The following is a 21,625-nucleotide window of genomic DNA, read 5'->3' as shown; positions in this document are numbered from 1 at the left end:
TTTTATGATTATGTAGTGGCCTTCTTTATTCCAAATAATGCTTGATAGCTTAAAATCTGGTTTTCCTAACAGTAATACAAATCAACCATCAAAAAAGGGAGGTAAAAGATTTATATAAAATTCATAAGAATCATGATTTTCTATCATTATAAGCTATAAATAAAAAAGTATAGTTGTTTCTAAAGGCTGCAAATATAAGGTGTTGGCCAACATAAATGCATGACTTAAAACAATCCATAATGTGAATATTGTCAAAACACTTAAAACATTTTTCATCAGATATTTATGTTTATTGAATAGCTAACTCCAGACAACACACATTTTAGTCTACTGTCTCACACTGATTATACATCCATGAGTTACAAGTATGCCTGAGTATCTGCCCTCTCAAAATGGGAGGAGGGAGTAAGTAGGGAGGGGAAGCAGAGCATGAAGGTAAAGAGGCAGTGGGTCCCTAGGCCAACTACTTGACATCGAGAGCAGTAGGGTGATTCACTTACCACAGTGTGTAATATTAAATATAATTTTCTCTATGTGCCACCACATGAAAGCGGTTAGTAAACACAGCTTTACAGGAATAATAAAAGTAGTTTAACGTTAAATTTAAGAGTTTATAACCTTCAACACATTCATGTAAAATAAGCATCGATCAGCTATACAGACATATGTTAAAATTACTGCCTCAAAATGTTTCAAAAATGCAAATATCTAATTTCTTATAAAGTCTATCCCTAAGAATCTGTACTTTTAAATTCTGAAGGCAATATTTCATGAAATAAATTGGTGCTAAAAATGGATTTAACACACAGTGAAGAAATGTGAATGTCACAGAAATGCTTTTTATGAGAGTATAGAAAACGCACAAGAAATATACTGACAGAACAGTAAGTACTATTAACAGAAAACAAAATTTATATATTTTTTAAATTCTGAAAGTTAATAATATAAAGGTAAATTTCTTAGAAAAGTATAAAACTTTAGATCAAGAAACACATTACAGTAGGGGATGCAGCACAAATAGAAAGAGCCTAGTTTTGGAGTCAGAAATAATCTGCGTTTGAATCTTGGTTCTGCCACTTACCTATGGAACAGCCAATACTCGGTTTCTCCTATAAAATGAAAATGACTACCTACCTCACAGAGCTGAAGTGAAGGTTAAATGAAATAAAATACGACATATAGTATGTGCTCAATAAATGGTAGCAGCAGCTGCTAATAATCTAATCTTCCCCTCAGTTGCAGAACTATCATTAACAGGAGTGAGGGCGGGTATTCAGACTCTGAGAAATTTATTAAATAATATCCTTAATTTATGTAACTTTTTGCCCAGGGTGCTAAAGAAAAGTTTATCTTTACAAATTCCAGGTAAAATAAGGCGTAGAACTTGTGTTCTCAAGCGTGGCAAAAGGTAGAAAAAGATTAATTAATAGAAAGGTGAAAACAACAAGTTAAAGCACACTCTAAAATCATCAAAATAATCAGGTCTTCCAAATCTCTCAGAAATCTATAATGCACACAGCAGTCAAACAACAATAAAAAGCAGGAAGCAACTAGAAGAAATAGTAATGTGATTCTGGTCATTTCCCTAACCCATCACAGAGCTTCTTTATCCTTTAATACACAGAATGTCAAAGAAATCCACAAATTGTTGCAAGGAAATACAAAAAAATTTTGTTACATAAAAATTCCCTGACCATGACAGCAATTAAAAAATAATATTTGTTTTAAAATATTATTTTTAAAAGACTGTATAATATACTCAAAATTATGGTGATAACATAATTCCTAGCACTATGTTATTATTCCAGGACAAAAACCACAAATGAATTATGACTTTAACTGTATCATATCCACAAAGAGAAAAAGAGACAAAGAAAAAGGAAGAAAGCATATGCATGCACACACATAGAGTTCCAGATCTAGAGAGAAGCTAAAGAACCTTTAAAATTGGAAAACGAATGACTTAAAACATGAAACTAATGAAATGTAGCAAACAGGCACAAAAAAAGGAAAGACTATGAGAAGTTAATACATTAAAAAGAACAAGGCCAGGCGCGGTGGCTCATGCCTGTAATCCCAGCCCTTTGGGAGGCTGAGGCGGGCAGATCCCCTGAGGTCAGGAGTTCGTGACCAGCCTGACCAACAAGGAGAAACCCTGTTTCTACTAAAAATACAAAAATTAGCTGGGCGTGTTGGTACACGCCTGTAATCCCAGCTACTTGGGAGGCTGAAGCAGGAGAATCGCTTGAACCCAGGAGGCGGAGGTAGCAGTGAGCCAAGATCCTGCCATTGCACTCCAGCCTAGGCAACAAGAGCGAAACTGACTCAAAAAATCCCCAAAAACAAACAAACAAAAAAGAACAAAAGGGAAAAGGGGCAAGGGAGGAGGCAGGCAGTAAAACAAAACAGTCATTAAGTCACAGAACAGGGTAGCTTACAAATCAGATAACTGACGATATGCATCTACTAGGTATTTCAAACAATTTTCATTAAACTATTCTTAAGCTTACATAAGGAACATTTGAAAAATAGTGTAATACTCAATGTAGTTAATTCCTTAGTGTTAAACACTTGAGATTCAAATTTTTTATTTTAAAAAAAAGTATGGCATTATATTATATTGTCTGAATGTCAGGTTAGAGCTGAAGTACAAATTTACAGAAAGACATATGACTGACTCAAGGAATGTTTACATTTTAAAGGTTTTTAATATTAACTGCTAACCTATTTTCTACAGTCTGTCTTAATTACAGCAGTCACTTCAGTGCCCCCCTCATAAACACTAACTATTCTCCCACTTAAAAAAAAACATCCTCCATAAGCTATGTACTATAGTTCCTATTTTACAGATGAGAAAACTGAGACACGCAGAGACAGATGTCCTAAGACACATAGCTAGCAAATCAGGTAGCTGACATAAAAATTCATACAGTAGGATTTCCAGGGCCTACATTCTCAATCACCAAAAACTAATAAAAGAGTTTTACATGGCAATTTGTTATAAAATAAATGCACAAAGTATTCCATAGGTCAGTAAAAACCAATCTGAAAAATGCAATGAAAATGGCAACTGTAAAACCCTATTAAAAGGCATAAAGAACAAGATTAAAGGGAGAAATATCCTTCTGAAAAACCATCTACATTGGTATTAATGTGCAATAACTAAAAATCATTTTTTTAAAAAAAGGATGTGGAAGATTCTTACCCAAGACGTTAAAATGGTCTACAAAGCTATGGCAATTCAATGACGTAGTTCTGACACAGAATCAGTATGGTAAACAGAACAAGATCTTAGAAACAGGCCTAAGAATGTATGAGACACTAGCACATATAATAAAGGGATATTTTAATTAGCCATAAATGAATGATCTAACCCAGGAGTGGGCAAATTATTGTCTGCAGGACAAATCCAGCACACTGCCTGTTTTTGTAAGATACATGAACTAAGAAAAGTTTTTACATTACAGATGGTTATATAAAGACCTATTATACAAAATAGGTTATGATTTTATGTATATCCTTGATTTTGCTTCTTGGTCCACAAAGCCTAAAATAGTTACTATTTGGTTCTTTAAGGGAAAGTTTTCTGATCCATGATTTAAAGCATAAATGCTGTCGGGGCAATTGGATAAGCTTGTAGAAAAAAAAGTATTTGGAACCCTGCAATTCACAGGTTAAACCAAAACACATTTCTAATGGACATAAATTATATGTGAAGAACAAAGTATGATAAGAAAGTAATTGGGAAATGTCTTCCTAAGTATGATCTCAAAAACAGAAGCCATTTAAAAATAAGACTGGTGGATCACATTTAATTAAAATGATACATATACGTATACTACAAATACCATTAATTAAAGGTAAAAACTGGGAAAATATTTGTAATGAATGACAAGAGGTTATTATCCTCAATACATGGAGAATGCAAACGAGTAAGACTTAAGATCTCACTAGAGAAATAGAAAATGGCACAAAAAAGGTACACAAAGGAAGAAATACAAATGACCAATAACTATGTGGAAAAGACACATCACACTGTGTGTGTGTGTAAAATTAATGATGTTTTACAGTATGTACATGAAAACAATAAGCTTTTCTATTAGCAAAGACTTAAATGTAATTGCTGGTATTCTTGTTGGCATGGAGAGTGGTGATTAGAGTAAAAACTGGTACAAACTTTTTGACGGAAAATATGTCTGTATGACCCAGAAGATTTAAATAATCGTATATTTTTAAATAAAAATATTTTAAACATAAAATCAGAATTTTAGCAATTAATTATTTCTGAGAGCATTATAGGTAATTTTTCTTCAAGTGTATTTTTAAAAATTTGTATAATTTCCCTGTGCTATTTTGTAATTTTAAAAAAGTAACAGCAACAGCAGCCAATTTATGAGGAATATATTATTACTCCCATTTTTACAGAAAAGGAAACTGAGACTTGTTGAAGTTCTGGCTAACAGGCAAAGTCAGGATCTAAACACACATATTTGTATTGCTTTAGAGTCCAAGTTCTTAATTCCTATGCCATACTATGTTGTTAATTAATGTTTTTTTAAAAAAGGTTTTGTGGAGCAAACCATTCTGTTACTTCTGTGACAACCAACTGGATCAGAATGGTGGCCAACATTTGTGAGTATGTGTGTAAGTATATACACTAATTCTGATTTTAAAATTTAGACATATAGTATTTCTGCTTTTGAGAAGACATATATCTCTTTGTCATTCATTCTCTTTATATACTTTATTTTAGATTTCAATCTGAAAGCTTCCTATCTTCCTAATTAGAATAAATGCATTCATCAGTAATAAATATTTCATTAACATTTTACAAGCAAACTTAACTTTCATTATATAATCACAGCAATACACACAAATTGTAGGTTTTTGTTTTTGTAGTTGTACTATCAAAAATATATCCCAAATTCTTTATTTACAAGGTCAACACTTAAAATAGAAACCTGTGTAAATAATAATTCAATTATAACTTACATAGCACATAGCTAAAAGGGCAGTAAGATAACAAAAAATTAGATGGCATTATTCCACAAGCTGTTAAACTACACACTAATTATGAACAAAGCCACAACACACATTAGTTGAAAAAAGCCCAATAATGCCATTGATAGTTTGTTTCCAAAATGACACAAAAATGTTCAAATCAAAATAAAAAAGGAAAACACCAAAACAGAATAACAAATGTCCTAGCATAAACCTAGTAGGTTAAGCCGATTTGTGAAATTCTGCAAAGACAAAGGAAGTGATTTACTAATGATCAACTTCAAAGAAAAACGAGGGCATTTGTTACATATCTTAGAACTTTATAAATACTTCAAACATCAGTAAAAATCTCATTAGGTTAATAACTACAGTAGATTGTTTTATACATAAGGAAATTAGACATAGCAAGTTTATAAAGGTGTGAAAGGTAAAAAAGTTGGGCAGGTGTACGAAGTATAAGAACGCAACTGGTGTGACTAGAGTGTATAGTGTATAAAGTAGCTTAACAGAATTTTAATAATTACATTCATTTTAAAATATTTTATAAATTTGCTAATTATGACTTGGTTACATTCTAAATCCTTTTATCTCAAATGGGATTATTGAACTATTAGCCTTCCAAAGCATTTAATTCATATCTCTATATCATCCATCACATTTTGAATACAGTTCTTCCAAATTTTTGCTACTGTAGTATCCTTATGGCTGAACACAGGAGAGATACACCTGAGGTCTAGAATTACAGCTAGATGACACAGTAAGCATAAAGTTTTATTGCAGCTTGCCATTGTATCTTCAAGTCTGCATAAATCTGCTTTCTGTTCTATATCTGCATTTGTTTTAATATCAAACAAATTATTTCCCATATTGAACAAACAAACAAAAAAATCAGTGATCTAGAAGTTATACCATGTTTACTCCATGTCTTTGAGTACTTCTACCACATTATCACCATATCCCAACTTGAGAATCATGGGATATTTATTTTCCCCATTAGAATACAAGTTCATTGTCTTTGTATCCCAAAAGGATACAAGCACCAAAGGGACTAGCACTGTGCCGAAAAGATTGTCACTCAACCACAGACAGTATTCTGCGCTTGATACGCTGTTTTTCAGGAACTCAGACACAGACTTACATTGCTGAAAAAATACAACACAACTGATTAACTTACATCTTTTTCTGACCGATGTGGAAACATAGAAGACTGGCTGTAGTACATGTTTTCGTCATGGTAGTCACTGTCGACCCCCTCTACAAACTTCTTTCTTGAAGCACCAAACATGCTGTTTGTCACCTAAACAAAAATATTACTTTTATCAAGGGTAATAGTTTGGAAAATGTTCAGTTTTACCTTACTCCTACATGGAAAACAGAACATGAAGGGAGCATTGTTAAGGTACAGAAATTGATCAACTAATGGCTAGTGGGGCATATGATAAAGTCATAAATCTGATTATAACAATAAAGTGTTAGATGTTTATTTCCAGACCCTAAAAGTAGGAGAATCACATAAAGCCTATCTTAACAATTCCACTTCCTTTAAAAAAACTAAGTATCACTTACTCTTCAAAAATGGCAACCCCAAATATCATTTTCCCATACATAGATTTTTTTTTTAAATTAAGTTTAGGTTTAATTATTCAAAATCTTCACATGCATCTTCCACCTCTGTGTATTTGCCATCACCTTATTTTCACAGTTATCTGTTTTCCCAAGCATTCATCTTTCCTTACAATCTAGATTTACTGAAATATACCATTTTTTGAATCAGTGTATATATAGTGGCATACTAGAATTTTATCTCAAGCAAGTACCTACTAACATAACTGGAGTACAATCTTTCATTGATCATACTGGTGTAAAATTATTTCAATGATATAATCTGTGTATTTGTTTGCTTTTCCAGTCTTTGTAACATCCAACGTTAGCAATTTTGAGCTCACACCAACATAAATGGTTGTTGTTTGTTATCTGTGGAGAAATGGTTCTAGGACCTCTTCCCTCATGGATTAAAAAAATCCACGGATGCTCAAGTCTCTCACATAAAATGGCTTATAATATTTCCATATAACCTACACACATCCTTTCATATACTTTAAATCATCTCTAGATTACTTATAATATCTAATATAATGTAAATACTATATAAATAGTCATTGTATTGTTCAGGGAATAATTACAGGAAAAAACAGACTGTACATGTTCAGTAGAGACACAACCATCCATTATTTTTCCCCAAATATTTTCAATCTGCGGTTGGTTGACCCACAGATGCAGAACCCATGGGTATGAATGGCCAACTGTAATTATTAAACTCTGTGCTAATTTTTATTTTTAATCATTTTTAAAACGTGACCTCTATAAAATTACCAAAACTATTAACTGACTAAAGTTATTGAAGGTCAATGTGTCTTTCTCCTAACAGTACTTTGAAAATCAAGGTAAACCAATGTTAATGAGAGGAGAGATTTTAAAGACTTGAATACAAGGTGACTATGTCTTTTCACAAGTACACTTTTGGGGAAAACTCATCTCAAATTTGGTATCTGTCTTGTACATTCATTATGACAAAGAATATTTTCTTCCATTATAAATAAGTGAACAATTTCCATGTCTCATTTCAAAAAATGCTGTAGTCACTATTATATATCAGTAGACGTGGTGAACTATGTTGCAGACTTTAAAGGCCAAACTTTATATTTAACTCTGTTGAAAGCACCTATGATGTGTAACATTTGTTATATATTTTAAGTTCCCTGTTAAATATGTAGGAAATTTAATTATTTGACTGACCTCATCCTAACAAGGTCTGAAAACCTATTCAGTCAGGGATAAATAAAGTACTTTGCTATATGTTTTTAGGCGAGTAACTGCTGGAGGTGTGAAATAAACAAAGATATTTTTTAAGGGTCTAACAATTTATTAGAACACAGGTACTTAATCTTTTTTTGTGAAGCAGACTCCTGGTGAATTACAGAAGGCTATTCTGTAACTCTGTTATTTCAGACTAGGATCCCACATGCCTATCCACCAGCTCCCTAAGTAGCCCCTGCTAGAGGGAAAATAGATGTTTCTTAGTGAGTAATTTCAAAAAGCAAACAGTGGCAAAAAATCACTTTAGAGCTTGCAAATTAAGATTCAATACACATAAAATTTTAGAAGTTTGTTTTGTGAAAGTTGAAGATACATTTAATTATCTTTTTTTTTTTTTTTTTTTTTTTGAGGCGGAGTCTCGCTCTGTAGCCCGGGCTGGAGTGCAGTGGCCGGATCTCAGCTCACTGCAAGCTCCACCTCCCAGGTTTATGCCATTCTCCTGCCTCAGCCTCCCGAGTAGCTGGGACTACAGGCGCCCGCCACCTCGCCTGGCTAGTTTTTTGTATTTTTTTTAGTAGAGACGGGGTTTCACAGTGTTCGCCAGGATGGTCTCGATCTCCTGACCTCGTGATCCACCCGTCTCGGCCTCCCAAAGTGCTGGGATTACAGGCTTGAGCCACCGCGCCCGGCCCATTTAATTATCTTTACAGAACTTTTACTACTGAGCTCTAATTCTAAGAAAGAATAAACATGGAAAATGCATAAAACGTACATAATTCAATAAAGTTTCAGGTGAATGTCAAGGCCTCTCTCATCAAATTTTACACACATAAATAAGCTCAAATTGATAAACTCTTCTTTTGACACTGCTTGTATAACACTTATCATCAAGACCATTATAGACTCCTAGAATTCTCAAACTGAAGTTAATTGTATAGAATTAACTTTTATGCTTAATACCTTGCAAAAAGGTTTGAAGGCAAAATTAAACATATGTTCCAGATGAAAGAAAATGAAGAAATGTTCCTTTTCCATCAATAGCAGATTTTCTCAAGAGTCACTGTGTGTGCGCACATGTGTGCGTGCGTGTGTGTTAGAGAGAGAGAGAGAGAAGAAAGAAAATACGCTAAACTTAATTTCCGTTTTGTGTGCCTTGGCACAGAAATTACACGTCAGTGACAATACTAATTATTTTTACATGACTTTGGCAAATAATTAAAAAACAAAACAAAACAAGAGAGAGACAGAGAGAGAGACGGATGGAGGGAGGGAGAAGTAAGGGTGTTTTACTTCTCCCCGACGAATGCAAGCCCCCATCCAGAGATGGGTACTGGTATGAGACAAAGAATTCTAACCCATGGCAAAATCACAAGGGAAAAGACAACACAGATTATTCATAAAGCTAGATTTATTTAAAGTGCCTGTCCTTTATTCTACATAGAATGATGGAACAAGGTAGAAGTATTTTAAAATAATCAGGGAACATAAGACTGGGATGAAAACAAGCAGAGAAGTAACTGACCAGGCAAATGCTTGAAGGAAAAGCAGTCAGTTCACAGGGTCCGTAAGCCCCTCACTGGTATGGCTCAAGCAGCATGAACTTAGGTGGTGAAGGGTAGGAACTGATGTTAAGAGAGGCTGGTTGTGGCTAGAACATATAGTGCACCTTGCAAGCCTGAGAAACTCTGGATTTTATTCTTTGTCAGATGGGAAATCAAGAGAGGATTTAGGGGAAGCTTAAGAGTAACTTAATTTTTTTTTTTTTAAAGGTCCTAGCTACTCCATGAGGAATGGGCTAAAGAGGGTACGAAACGAAAGCAGGAAAATAGGGTGGTGAATAGTAGTTGGACAAAGGATATACTCTGAGGCAGAAATAGTATGAATGGATGGATGGATGATATGAAAGGGTTAAACTACACCCATCTTCTCCCTGGAAGAGAAGTTAGCGTACATAGAAATCAATTTCTATACATTTCAAAGAGGATATGTCAATATTGTATCAAAATACATTGAAATTACTGGTTATAACGTATGCTAAAAAGTTAATTTGGTAAACAAAAATTTTAATAAATGACAGTCATGTGCTGCATGACATTTCAGTCAATGGTGGACCATATATATGACAGTGGTTCCACAAGATTATAAACAAGCTGAAAAATTCCTATTGCCTAGTGATGTCTTAATAGACCTAAGCAAATTTAAGAGTGTGTATATCAGTTTTTAACAAAACAAAAACATTTAAAAAGTAAAAAAACAAAAAAATTCAAATAGAAAAAAGCTAAGTATGAATATAAGGGAAGAAAATATTTTTGTACAGTTGTACATGTTTAAGTCAAGTGTTAAGAGTCCAAAAGATTAAATAAAAAAGTTACAGTAAGCTAAGGTTAATTCATTGTCCAGGAATGAAAATTTTAAAATAAATTTAGTGTAGCTTAAGTGTCAGTGTTTCCAATGTCCACAGTAGTATACTGTAATGTCCTAAGCCTTCACATTCACACACCACTTACTGAATTACCCAGAACAACTTTCAGTTCTGCAAGCTCCATTTATAAGTGCCCTATATAGGTGTAACCTTTTTTAAAAAATGTTTTCTATCTTAATTTCACTGTGTCCTTTCTGTGTTTAGGTATGTTTAGATACACAAATACCAATGTGTTACAACTGTCTACAGAATGCGTATAGTAATATGCTGTACAGGTTTACAGCCTAGGAGCAAGAGGTTATGTCACCCAGGTTTGTGTAAGTATGGTCCACATTCGCAAAATTGCCTGACGCATTTCTCAGAATGTACTCCCATTGTTAAGTGACATACGGCTGTAGTTTAAAATTTAATCAGACTTCATCATATATTAGATATACAGCATTAGAATCTTTAGTGTGTACAATTTGTCAGCTTTATTCAAGCAAACAAGTCAAGTGCTTGTATCTACTTTGTTAAGTGACCACCTTTTTACTTGACACTCACACCAGACTTTCTAAGAACAAGCAGCAGCACAAATTGAGATTTTACCAAGAAAGAATATATGCATGTAGCAAAATCAAAGTTCCTTAAACTTTTTTTGAACACAGATCTAAAACGTTTAATCAAGACATTTAATCTTTCCTTAGATTTCATAAGAACTAAGCAGCACATTCTAAAAAGTACACAGAGGTCAGGAATGGTGGCTCGTGCCTGTAATCTCAGCACTTTGGGAGGCCAAGGCAGGCGGTTCACTTGAGGTCAGGAGTTCAAGACCAGTCTGGTCAACATCGTGAAACCCTGTCTCTACTAAAAATACAAAAAAATTAGCCAGGCATGGTGGCGTGCACCTGTAATCCCAGCTACTCAGGAAGCTGAGGTAGGATAATTGCTTGAATCCAGGAGGTGGAGGTGGAGGCTGCAGTGAGCCAAGATCATTGTGCCACTGTACTCTAGCCTGGCTGACACTGCGAGACTCCGCATTTAAAATAAAATAAAAAATACAGAGATAAATAAGCTAATCCTCTGTACCAAACCGAATCCCCAAAAAGAACTGGCCTCAGAAAGTAACAGAGAAAGAATTAAACTGGAAGATGTAATGGAGGCACTTAAGTTGGCTGGATTTTCCCAGTATATTCCTCCTCCATTATTTAGTTTAGACTAGCTATGAATTCCTAAGGCATGACATTCCTAACATTTAAATACAGTATTTCAAAGCCAAATGTGGTAAATCAGAATAATCATAGAAATTTACCAAAAAAAACACAAACTTCAGATAATCTAACCAAGAACTTTAGAGAAGACAGTAAAGTGGTCCCTGATACAGGCAGGATGAATGGCAATTAGGGAACCCACGAAGTAAGAGGCAAGGCCTGAAGCTACATAGAGGATACAGCTCAAAATCCCTGAGATCATCACCTCAACATGACTTTGCAGCACTAGTTATCTTAGAACCCAACACAAATCTTATGTTTCAGCTTAATTTTCGCTATTCACAGTTGTTACTGTTCATGATAATCTCTGAAAAAGGTCACTTTAACTCTGAAAAATGCTGTCTGTAACCTTTGTGATCTTCAACAATTAAAATTCAAGTTGATCAAACCAATCCTACCTATTTATTGAAATTATTTATATCATCAGTATCTTTTCATCTCTACTGTCATTTCCTAGCTGATATGGTTTGGCTCTGTGTCCGAACCCAAATATCACCTTGAACTGTAATAATCCCCACGTGTCTCGGGAGGAACCCCGTGGGAGGTGACTGAATCATGAAGGCGGGTTTTTCCTGTGCTGTTCTCATGATAGTGAATAAGTCTCATAAGATCTGATGGTTTTATACAGGAGGGTTCCCCTGCACACGTTCACTCTTGCCTGCCACCATGTAAGACGTGACTGCTCCTCATTTGCCTTCTGCCACGATTGTGAGACCTCCCCAGTCATGTGAGTCAATTAAAACTCTTTCCTTTATAAATTACCCAGTCTCGGGTATGTCTATATTAGCAGCGTGAGAACAGACTAATACACTAGAACAAGCCACTCCAGTAGCCTCCAAACAGGTCTTTATTAATCTATTCTTCTTCCCCTCAATTCTACTCTCCCATATCAAAGTGATTTTTTAAAGTAAAAATTTCTTATCTTCATGAACTTGCTGATAAATATTCTTCAACAGCACTCCCAAATCAATAAGGCTTATAAGATGTTTGCAACCTCTGACTTCTCTCCTAAGTCCCCTGACACCACAAACCCTTGCCATACCTTCAGTTACTCAGAACACAAGGTAGTTTCCATGTCATGGTCTTTGCATATGCTGATACGGCTACTTAAAATGCCCTTTCTCCCATTCTTTGAAACTTTCACACTAAGTTAGGACTCTTGTTTTATACAGTCACTGAAAACACTTTATCATAACTGTAACTATAAAATAATAAATTATTGCACCAGGCAATATTTTAAGTGCTTTAAATTTTATTTTTTAATGTAATTATCAAGATAATGCTATAAAGTAAGAAAAATTAACTATCCCTATTTTGTAGCTAAGGACCAGAGAAGTTAGGTTAACTTCCTATGGTTATATATCTGATAAACGCGGAGATGGGTTTTGAACCCAGATCAATTTGCTAGAGTCCCCCTTTTTAACCATGATAGTACACTGACTCTCAAATATACAATTAATAGTTTAATGCGTGTTTTGTTCTTGAATTTGTAAAGGGAAAAAAGGTAAGGAACAAATAAAAAGTTGGTTGGAGGAGGGAGGTCCTTATGCTGTGAACAATGGGAAGTAGGGTATACCGCAATTCGATTATTTATGTGTGTCAAAAAGATCACTTTAGCACGAGAACAAGAATGGACTGATTATGGCTGACTATAGACATGTGAGACAAAAGCCAGTCTCTACAAGACTAATCACATGTATTTTACAGAAAGTTGCATTAATTTGAGAATGAAGTTACACTTAAAAGAAATTATACCAATTACAAATTATTATCCGTCGGGCGCAGTGGCTCATGCCTGTAATCCCAACACTTTGGGAGGTTGAGGTGGGTGGATCACCTGAGGTCAGGAATTCAAGACCAGCCTGGCCAACATGGCGAAACCCCATCTCTACTAAAAATATAAAAATTAGCTGGGAGTGGTGGTGCACACCTGTAGTCCCAGCTACTTGGAGGCCGAGGCAGGAGAATCACTTGAACCTGGGAGGTGGAGGTTGCAGTGAGCCAAGATGATGCCACTGCACTCCAGCCTGGGTGACAGGGTGAGACCACATCTCAAATAAAAATCCAAGGAGGGCTTCACATAAGTAGAAATAACTATTAAAAGTTATATATACCCGGTTTCTATGTTCCCAAAGAACTAACATTTTTAGGTACTTATTAAGTATAGTGAACACAATTTAACCCTTCAAGGAATTAGGATAATTATAACCAAACTCTTAATTTCATTATAAAAGGTCTAATGTAGACATTATAGCATTACATATAGAGGACACATTTAGAACTTGTGTTAAAACAAAAACAATTCCCTAGTAGCAACTTTTTATTGTAGATTCTCTAATGTAGGGAGGAGTTTTACTGCTAACATGTTGATACAGGTGTCACATGGTAAAATCAATTGTCTCCTTCACCGCTTCATACTGAGTACCACATTTTCACTCCCAGCTGCAGAGTTTGTACTCGTTTTGCATTATACAAGATGAAGAGTGCGAACTGCAAGATATACAGTACCTGAGAACAGGGAAAAAGTTCCTTTCTCAGGCACTGTTTTCCTAATGGAGATCTGAGTAATTTAGAATTTGCCTTCTTTCTTTCTCTCTGAATTCCATATTCAGTATCAACAAACACTTAATATACAAATATGCACAAGTTCTTGTCTATAAAATAGGCAGAAACTTAATAGAAAATCACAGCCAACTGCCATTAACACTCAGCTGCCTTTTATCAAGGTGTAGCCAATCAACATCTGAAACCAATCATGAGGAATCCTAATACCTGAAGACAATCTGGTGTTTTTATAATTGCCCTTTAGAGGGAAAACATGATAGGTAAAAATCTCACAGACTGCCCAAATTCTATGGAAGTAGAATATTCCTATATCAAATATTATATTGTTACAACCTGGAAATATTTGTTAAGAAAGATATTTTTGTTTTAGTAGTATTTTTCGCGATAGGATTTTAAACTGCTTATCCTGCTTCACAACTACTATAAATAATTCTAATTATATTTTAATTCTTGAAAAAGAATTTTAAAAAGGGGAGTGCTTAAGTAAAGGACAGAAAGGCATCTACACTGCACAAAATAAATTCTAGCTTCTTAAAGAACAAAGACATTAATACCTGGAAATCTTTACCAAAACAAAACAAAACAAAACTCTCTCTTCACGTGAGAAACAAATTCAAGTCCTCCTAGTTCTAGAATACTGTGGTTTCATATTTTTAATATGATATATGCATAATGAAAAGTTCATGAATTTGCTTAGGATGGATCTAAGAAAAGCGAAGATTCAGATAAATTTTAAAGTCTAGAATTACAAATCATCAAATCAATAGCATGGAAACAAATAAGAGCGACTCATTTCATATTTTTAGCCAATGCAGAATGACCATAAAGAAGCAATAAAGGCCTTAATGAATACCAAAGATAGTTAACATGTAGAAACACACACAAAAATCTATGACTGGTTGGAAACAGGCTTTAGTAGAAAAGTATGGACCTATACAAACATTTCCACAATCATTATTTTGGAGAGTAGATAAATATCCTGGCAGAGTCCTTTCCAAGGTTTACAGAAATATTTAGCATTATTTCTGTGTATTTTTGGGGGGCTCATCCAATAAAACAAGATGGCCTATATCTGAAAGATGGGGAGGGTGTGTGTGTGTGTTGGTGGGGAGAGGGGAGGGTGGAAAAAACACATCGCTCTTTCCCAACCCGGAAAACTAGAATCTGGTGTCTGAAGCTGATTATTCAGAAAATAATCCGAAAAGCCATGTACGTTATCCCTTAATATGCACTCCCAAAGTCTGCAAATTCTCTAGGGAGTGTTACCAAAATGCTACAAATGCCTCCACAAGTTTGACTCTGATCTAGAGAGAATAAGTTCTGTATGTTTCAACATGAATAATCTACTTTGTGGTTTTCTAGAATCTTAAAATGTGCTGCACCAATATGCTTTATATAGATTCACACTTCAACAATCAATACATAAGCTTTAAAAGCTAAGTGCATCATCCTAAAACCAAAATTCTAATTATTCAAAAAGTGCTAATCCACAGGAAAAAAGTACACATATACCAAACTAAAAAACTAAATATAATTGGTACCTCTTATGAGCAATAAGAAGTTAAAAGTTGAGAACTCAGCCGGCACGGTGGCTCACGCCTGTAATCCCAGCACTTTGGGAGGCCGAGGCGGGCGGATCACGAGGTCAGGAGATCGAGACCATCCTGGCGAACACAGGGAAACCCCGTCTCTACTGAAAATACAAAAAAATTAGCCGGGCGTGGTGGCAGGCACCTGTAGTCCCAGCTTCTAGGGAGGCTGAGGCAGGAGAATGGCGTTAATCCAGGAGGCGGCGGAGCTTGCAGTGAGCGGAGATCGCGCCACTGCACTCCAGCCTGGGTGACAGAGCAAGACTCCATCTCAAAAAAAAGAAAAAAAGAAGAGTTGAGAACTCACACAATAGAGCCTGAAATTAAAGTAGTACTTTATCTTTAAATATTAGGATGTAAAACTATAAAATACAAATGGAATGACATATAGCAGTAGAAAATTTCTACATTTAGAATACAAAACAAATCCTCTATGCATAAAGAAGGAAAATATTCTAATGAGAATATTTTAAATCCTTAAAAGAGGGTAGGCAAAGATGGGTCTGATAAAGAGGGAGGAAGGAGGGGAATATGACTATATATTGAGAAAAAAACGGGATGTACTTTGCTGAGGGAGATGTGTTTGTATAGAGCTCCCAGTTATCTAAAAAAACTCAAGAAAAAAAGGGAGATAAATTGCTGAGAAGTATTTTGAAGACTTGTTTTGAGATCTGAAATACCAAATACACTAGTACCCCAATCTCTTTTAACCCTCACATACTTTCTCTCAAGAAATTTAGCAACCATAGGCCATCTTAAGAGTCCGTTTTTCTTGGGTTTAATGTGAATGTCTTGTATGTGCAAAAATCTATAAATCACATGAACATGAATTATATGGAATAGATGTAGGAGAACAAAAGAAACAAGTTTTGAAAGCTTTCTGAGAAGCAGCTCAAAAGTATGGTAGTGAAGACCCAGAGCTACATCCCTACAAAATTAAATCTGTAATGTTTAGATCATGATTTCCAGTGCAAGGCAGAGAAGGAGAAAATGCCAGGAGTGTTGACCTCTCCCTCTCTCTCTCACACACACACACAGACACACACAGACACACAGACACACACACACACACACACACACGCATGCACACAGAGGACACAGGATGTGATGAGTTTATTCATTCGTTCAACAAATATTTGCTGAATTATGTACCAGGTATCTATACTTATTTTTGTTAACTTCAAACCTAGAGATTGGTAGAAATGTTCCAGTCCTCCTGTCAAGACTTCAAGGAAGATGATGTTTGAAGTTTGTATTTTTGTAAAGATTAAAAACATAGCTACCTGCCTAATACCTTGGGAAAAAATAGCACATCTAAAGCTAGTGGAAGAAAACCAAAACTTGCCTCCTTCTGAGACCAAGTTACATATGGCAAAATTATAGCCTATGGACTTATGCCTTGCCCAACTTTTTTTTTAGCTTCTTTTTTGAACATGGGTTTTCTGGACCTGTTATATAAACTGTGGAGAATAAAAAGTTTAAAAAAATTTAAGAACCTTCCTTTGCATTATAATATTAATAGTTTATTAAGGTTTTTTCCTATTTCACATCTAACAAGAATTAAAATTATTTTTTCTACACTATTTTTTTAAACAATTTATGAGTTTTATGAGAAAAATAATTTATAACAAACTTTGTATTTCTAAACTAACAAAATGACTCATTGATAAAATGGCCCAACATCCACCCTCAAAATACTGATGACAGTACCATTTTTCCCCCCGCTTTCCCCACCTACTTACCTGTGCAACTTCTTTCAACATTTGCTACTCTGGGGATTGGAAAGCTCAGAGCTGGAGGCTGAAGTGAAGAAGGAAAGGTTGGAGGGTGAGCCATGGTACCAGCCCCACACTAGGAGCTCCCCTGAGATATTACAGGAGGGTTGACACCATAGCTCTTAAGTTCAACTCCAGCAAACAGTAAGAAAGGAGTCCAACCAGAACATGATAAACGACGGGATTCTTCCGCTCTTTGAAAAATAAGGAAATCATGCTAGAAAGTTCTGAATGTCCAGTTTCAACATTATGACTCCCTGTTCACCTCTTTACTATTCCTGAAACCCAGGTTCATCTTTTAAACTAATTCAAAGTACTAAGTTTACAAAAAAAAAAAACAAAACAAAAACCAGTGCTCATTATAACCTTACACACTTTTCCAGAAAATGCAAAGACAGAGCTTACCTGGCCATCATGAAAACATGTAAGACAGTGTGTTCAAATACTTTGTGCCTATCCACTCCTTGTACACTCTCTTGCTCTCTCGAGTACTCAACATTAAATCTAAGGCTCTCATACACATTAACACTATCAACAAGCAGAATTAAAGTTGCACTATATGGATGTAATTAAAATTCCTAAAGGTGGGCCAGTGAACTTGTAAAAACTACACATAACTCTGATATAAGTACATTCCTTGGGAAAAAGTGAATTTCTTAACTGTTCCATGCTGATAAAAACAAATAAGGACCCCTCCAATTAAAAAAAAAAAAAAACTTGGCACTTTAACCAAACGAGATAACAAAGAGAAAAATTTTAAGATTTTAAAACAAAACAATCTGAATATAGGATTTAAATAAGATATGAAATCCAGGCCAGACACAGTGGCTCATGCCTATAACCCCAGCACTTTGGGAGGCTGAGGTGGGCAGATCACCTGAGGTTGGGAGTTCGAGAACAGCATGACCAACAAGGAGAAACCCTGTCTCTACTAAAAATACAAAATTAGCCAGGCATGGTGGCGCATGCCTGTAACCCCAACTACTCAGGAGGCTGAGGCAGGAGAATCGCTTGAACCCAGGAGGCAGAGGGTGTAGTGAGTTAAGATCGCACCATTGCACTCCAGCCTGGGTAATAAGAGCAAAACTCCATCTCGAAAAAAAAAAAGGAAAAGAAAAAGATACGAAATTGATTCACTTTTACAAAAATGTTGAATCTTTGAAAATATAAAAAGTGAGTTATTAGAGAAAAATAGACTCTAAAACGAATAAAAATAGAAGCTTATTTAAGACATCTATTCAATAGCATAAATATTACTGAAGGTGACGAATTATTTTAAAACCTTTACATTTTAAAAATATAAAGAGGTATCAGAATCCTAATTTATGTTATAGGAAGTAATTAAAAATGAAAAGTATTCCTTTAGCAAGGGAAGACATGATCTTTAAAATGTTTCTAAACATCTCGCCATGTACACTAATTCAATAATCATTGAGTGAGCATCTACTACACCCAGTGCTAGATGTTAGGTATTACATTTTATACTCATATACTTTATCCCCTTCATGCTCAGAATAAAAGAACGTCAGAAATCAAAGGGAACAGAGGTGAAACACATTTACAATAGACTCCTGCACCAATACCAAGGCCTCCAAGGCCTTCACATGACCTTACTCTGTTATCTCTAGTCTCCTCTGTTAGCATTCTCCCCGTCTCTTCATGTGCTCCTGCCATACTGGCCTCCTTGCTATTCCTCAAACACATCAGACATACTCCTGTCTCTAAGCCCTTGTATTTGTTATCCTCCAGGAATGCTCTTTTTCTAGAAATCCAGATGGCTTCCTATTCACCTACTTCAGCTATGAAGTCATCTCAGTAAGGGATTCCTTGTCTATTTAAAATTACAATACTTTGTCCCCCAACTCCTTACATTTAGTTTTACATTTCCTTAGTCTTCTCCAATCCGAGACTTATTCCAGTCTTTCCTCTCATCTTTCCCAATATTGATGTTATATCACACACACTGCAGAATGTCCTACAATTTGGGTTTGTCAGATATTTTCTCATAATTAGATTGAAGCTGTGCATTCTGAAAGCCACATCACCACAGAGGTGATGTAGTCTTCTCAAGTGTATCATATGTGATGCATGTATTCCAATATATGAGTGCATATGATGTTAATATGTCTTATTACAGGTGAAGTTAACCTTGATCATGGTTAACGTGGTATATCTGGAAGTTTTCTCCACTGTAAACTACTAGTTTTCTCTTTTTAAATAAGAAATGTTTTGGAGAAGTACTGTGAGAAGATGCAAATACCTGTCTGTCCTTACATTTCTGTCCACTCATTATAGCATTCATCCATGAATATTGCTTGCAGTAACTATTCCGTGGTTTGTTTGTTTGTTTGTTTGAGACAGAGTCTTGCTTGTCGCCCAGGCTGGAGTGCAGTGGCACGATCTCGGCTCACTGCAAACTCTGCCTCCCGGGTTCACACCATTCTCCTGCCTCAACCTCCTGAGTAGCTGGGACTACAGGTGCCCGCCACCACGCCCAGCTAATTTTTTGTATTTTTAGTAGAGATGGGGTTTCACCATGTTAGCCAGGCTAGTCTCAATCTCCCGACATTGTGATCTGCCCGCCTCAGCCTCCCAAAGTGCTGGAATTACAGGCATGAGCCACCGTGCCAGGCCTACCGTGGTGTTCTAATGGTAATTTTCTACTTTCCTTCTCTATTTAACAGAAATGCTTTAACAAAGCAAACCAAATCTTTTAAAGATTTCACTGTTAACTATGCCCACAGTGTCAAAGACTTTACATAAATGGACCCAAGTGATTCAGGTAGAAGGTGAAGACTAGTGGCTCAAACTAAAGGCTCTTCACTCCACCAAGCACATTTGTTTTAGCTTTATCACAGTGCCTTTAGAAAAGTGCCTTGGTAGAAAAGAATAGGTGTAAAATTTCATGTGCTCTTAGCATTTTTGGCCCTAATAAGGGTGTTTCCTTTTTCCTTGAAAACACCTTCAAAAATTGAAGATGTTTTCTTCAAATTTTCAAAAATCCTTGAAAACATCTTCAAAAATCATATAAAAATTAGCACATTTGTTATACTGTCTTTAATTTACTGATCCAGATAAAATAATACAGAGATAATGTACTATTTTATGCTATACAACACAGATTTTTTAAAGAAACGCTAATTAGTAAAATTTTTACCTCACAGCTGAGAAAATGAATGACCACTGTATCTATGAGCCTCCTGGATTCTTAAGGGAATCAGGAAATTCAGGGCAAACAGTTCAACTTTTAAGTTAAATTGACTCAGGACTGTGACAATTCTACGTAAGAACTGGAATTCATTTACTGACCTGTACTGTTGTATATTTCTTTCTAAATGACCTTAGGTGCTGAGAAATGGTCCGAAATTTGTGTATATTGCACACTATATAGTATTTTATACAAGAGAAAGTTTCCAAGCCTTGTCTGAATATTGACACAAAAGCTTATTCTCTTTATCAGGAATGGTTTTCATTCATCTTCTCCACCAAAATACAGTTTTTAAAAATGAAATAGGGGTGCAGTGGCTCACACCTGTAATCCCAGCATCTTGAGAGGCTAAGGTGGGAGGATCACTTGACACCAGGAATTTAAGACAAGTCTGACATAGTGAGACCTTGTCTCTATAAAAAATTTAAGATATAGTGAGACCTTGTCTCTATAAAAAAATTTTTAATAAGAAAAAATACTTCAAAATTATGAAACCACCCCTAAAATTACCATGAACCACGAGAAAATATAACAGAAGTCTAAGCAGAAAATGTTTCCCTTAGAAAGTGAGATTTCAGCTGAGATCTAAAGAATAATTAAAATAGATGTTTTTTGGTAGTACTACTAAGAACCCAGAACGCTCCACTAAATAACAACTAAAATTGCTCCATAAAATATTAACTTTATCCAATCAACAATACTTACTACATGCCAGACACTATTCTCAGGCGAGGATATAGTAATGAACAAAATAAACACTAACAGAGGTTACATTTTTAAGTGTACAGCTGAACCTGGAAGGGAGGAAGGGAAATTCAGCACCCTGAAACAAGAGTAAAAGCTAGAATTCCAGAGAAGCCACAAGCTTATATCCCCCTAAAGGAGAAGCTATTTAAAAAATCTTTTTATAAATCAGGTACCTTAAAATGTTACACCATGGCTGGGAGCAGTGGCCCATGCCTGTAATCCCAGCACTGTAATCCCAGGCCGAGGTGGAT

At 35.4% G+C, this 21,625-nt stretch overlaps 1 protein-coding gene across 6 annotated transcripts in view; it reads right to left on the bottom strand.

The window, feature by feature from the left end:
• The window catches only part of CNOT2 (CCR4-NOT transcription complex subunit 2), a 107,782-nt gene that overhangs the window by 38,327 nt on the left and 47,830 nt on the right, over positions 1–21,625 (bottom strand). For 2 of the 6 annotated variants that reach the window (NM_001265869.1, XM_077953075.1), the window contains 1 exon segment: positions 6,176–6,298. In NM_001265869.1, coding sequence (NP_001252798.1) covers positions 6,176–6,298 — 123 coding nt within the window. 6 annotated transcript variants of the gene reach the window in all.

This window comes from Macaca mulatta, chromosome 11, assembly GCF_049350105.2.
Source record: "Macaca mulatta isolate MMU2019108-1 chromosome 11, T2T-MMU8v2.0, whole genome shotgun sequence".
Classification (NCBI taxonomy): domain Eukaryota; kingdom Metazoa; phylum Chordata; class Mammalia; order Primates; family Cercopithecidae; genus Macaca; species Macaca mulatta.
The sequence above is the reverse complement of the archived record's forward strand: the minus strand, read 5'-3'. Positions and strand labels throughout refer to the sequence as shown.